Source organism: Bremia lactucae, linkage group LG10 (genome assembly GCF_004359215.1).
Source record: "Bremia lactucae strain SF5 linkage group LG10, whole genome shotgun sequence".
NCBI lineage: Eukaryota > Oomycota > Peronosporomycetes > Peronosporales > Peronosporaceae > Bremia > Bremia lactucae.
The window spans coordinates 3,178,937-3,180,211 of NC_090619.1; the positions used below are offsets into that span (position 1 = coordinate 3,178,937).

Genomic DNA, 1,275 nt, shown 5'->3' on the forward strand with positions numbered 1-1,275 from the left:
TCATTTTACCCTCTTTAGGCTAGTTACCTTAAAGAGAAGTCTTCCTCTGCACGTACTAGTGTACGTAAAATAACGTAAGAACCACTCGCAACTGAAGCAGTGCGAAGTGGACGTGTACTGAAGCAGTACAAGTCGAATTGCCCCGTTACAAGTGTTGTGTCGGCGGACACTTTCCGTATGGCACTATCAAAAAACGATGCTGTAACCAAATATGCCATAACTCGCAAGATCGTGGCAACAAGGACGACAGTCGTTAGCGATGGATCAGTTGCTGCTGATTTTAAAAGCAGGGAAGTGGAAAAAGTCGGTCGGAAGCGAAAATCTATTACGCAAGCTGATATCGAGTCGATATCCAAGAAACAGCGAGGCAATATCTGTTCAACGGCAGCTGCGTTGAATATTGGAGTCGCGACTGCTCATAAACTGCTTAGAGAAGGGATACGAAGGCACATTCTAATGCTGCTAAGCCCTTTAGCACCTCAAGTACTGCCTAACCTTGCTGGATTCCAACAGCGCTTCATTGGCCACGCCTCGTTTTCAAAACATGATGATCACGTGAATGTCGACGAAAAATGCTTTCTAGATTTTGAAGAGTCAGCAGAAATATTATCTAACCGCTGGCGAATAACACCCTCAACGGACTTGCAAATGCAAGAGATTCATCTTAAAAGTGACGTTCCTCTCTGCGGTGGCAAGGCCCAGATGAGGTACAGCTAGGAATAAGTGCTTCGATGGGAGCGTAGGGATCTGGCCATCGACACCCAAGAACCTGCCAAGCGCTCTAGCAAGAACAGGGCTGCGGGAACCATGGTCACAAAGAATACTTATTCAGTGACTAAAGATCAATATTCCCAGATGATTATCGAGAGGGTTATTCCTGTGATTCGCTGCAAATGGCCCAATTCAACCCGATCGGCAGCTGTTGTGATACAGCAAGACTACGCCAAGCCCCACATCAGCCCGTCAGATATCGTGTTCAATGAGGCGAAGTAGGCATCCGGTATGAATTTTCAATTATTATGTTAGCCACCTAACAGTCCTGACACAAACGTGTTTGATTTGGGGTTCTTCAATGCTATCTTTTCCTTGCAACACCAAAAGGTGATGGACAGCATTGACAAGTTAATTGCGGCTGTTCAAGCAGTATTTATTGAGCTTGACAGGAATACGTTGAGCAAGGTGTTTCTTACTCATCAATCTCGCATGAATGAGATCCTCAAATGCGGAGGGGAGAACAAGTACGATTTCCCATTTATCGAAATATCGCCTAATTAA

General features: G+C 45.2%; 1 protein-coding gene across 1 annotated transcript; it reads left to right on the plus strand.

Moving 5' to 3' along the window:
• Positions 1 to 456: 456 nt before the first annotated feature.
• CCR75_004019 (uncharacterized protein) lies at positions 457 to 1,275 on the plus strand (the record flags this gene model as incomplete). The annotated part of the gene is made up of 3 exons (XM_067962109.1): positions 457 to 707; positions 744 to 989; positions 1,038 to 1,275. 3 exons carry the CDS (start codon positions 457 to 459, stop codon positions 1,273 to 1,275), a joined length of 735 nt encoding a protein of 244 aa, XP_067814720.1.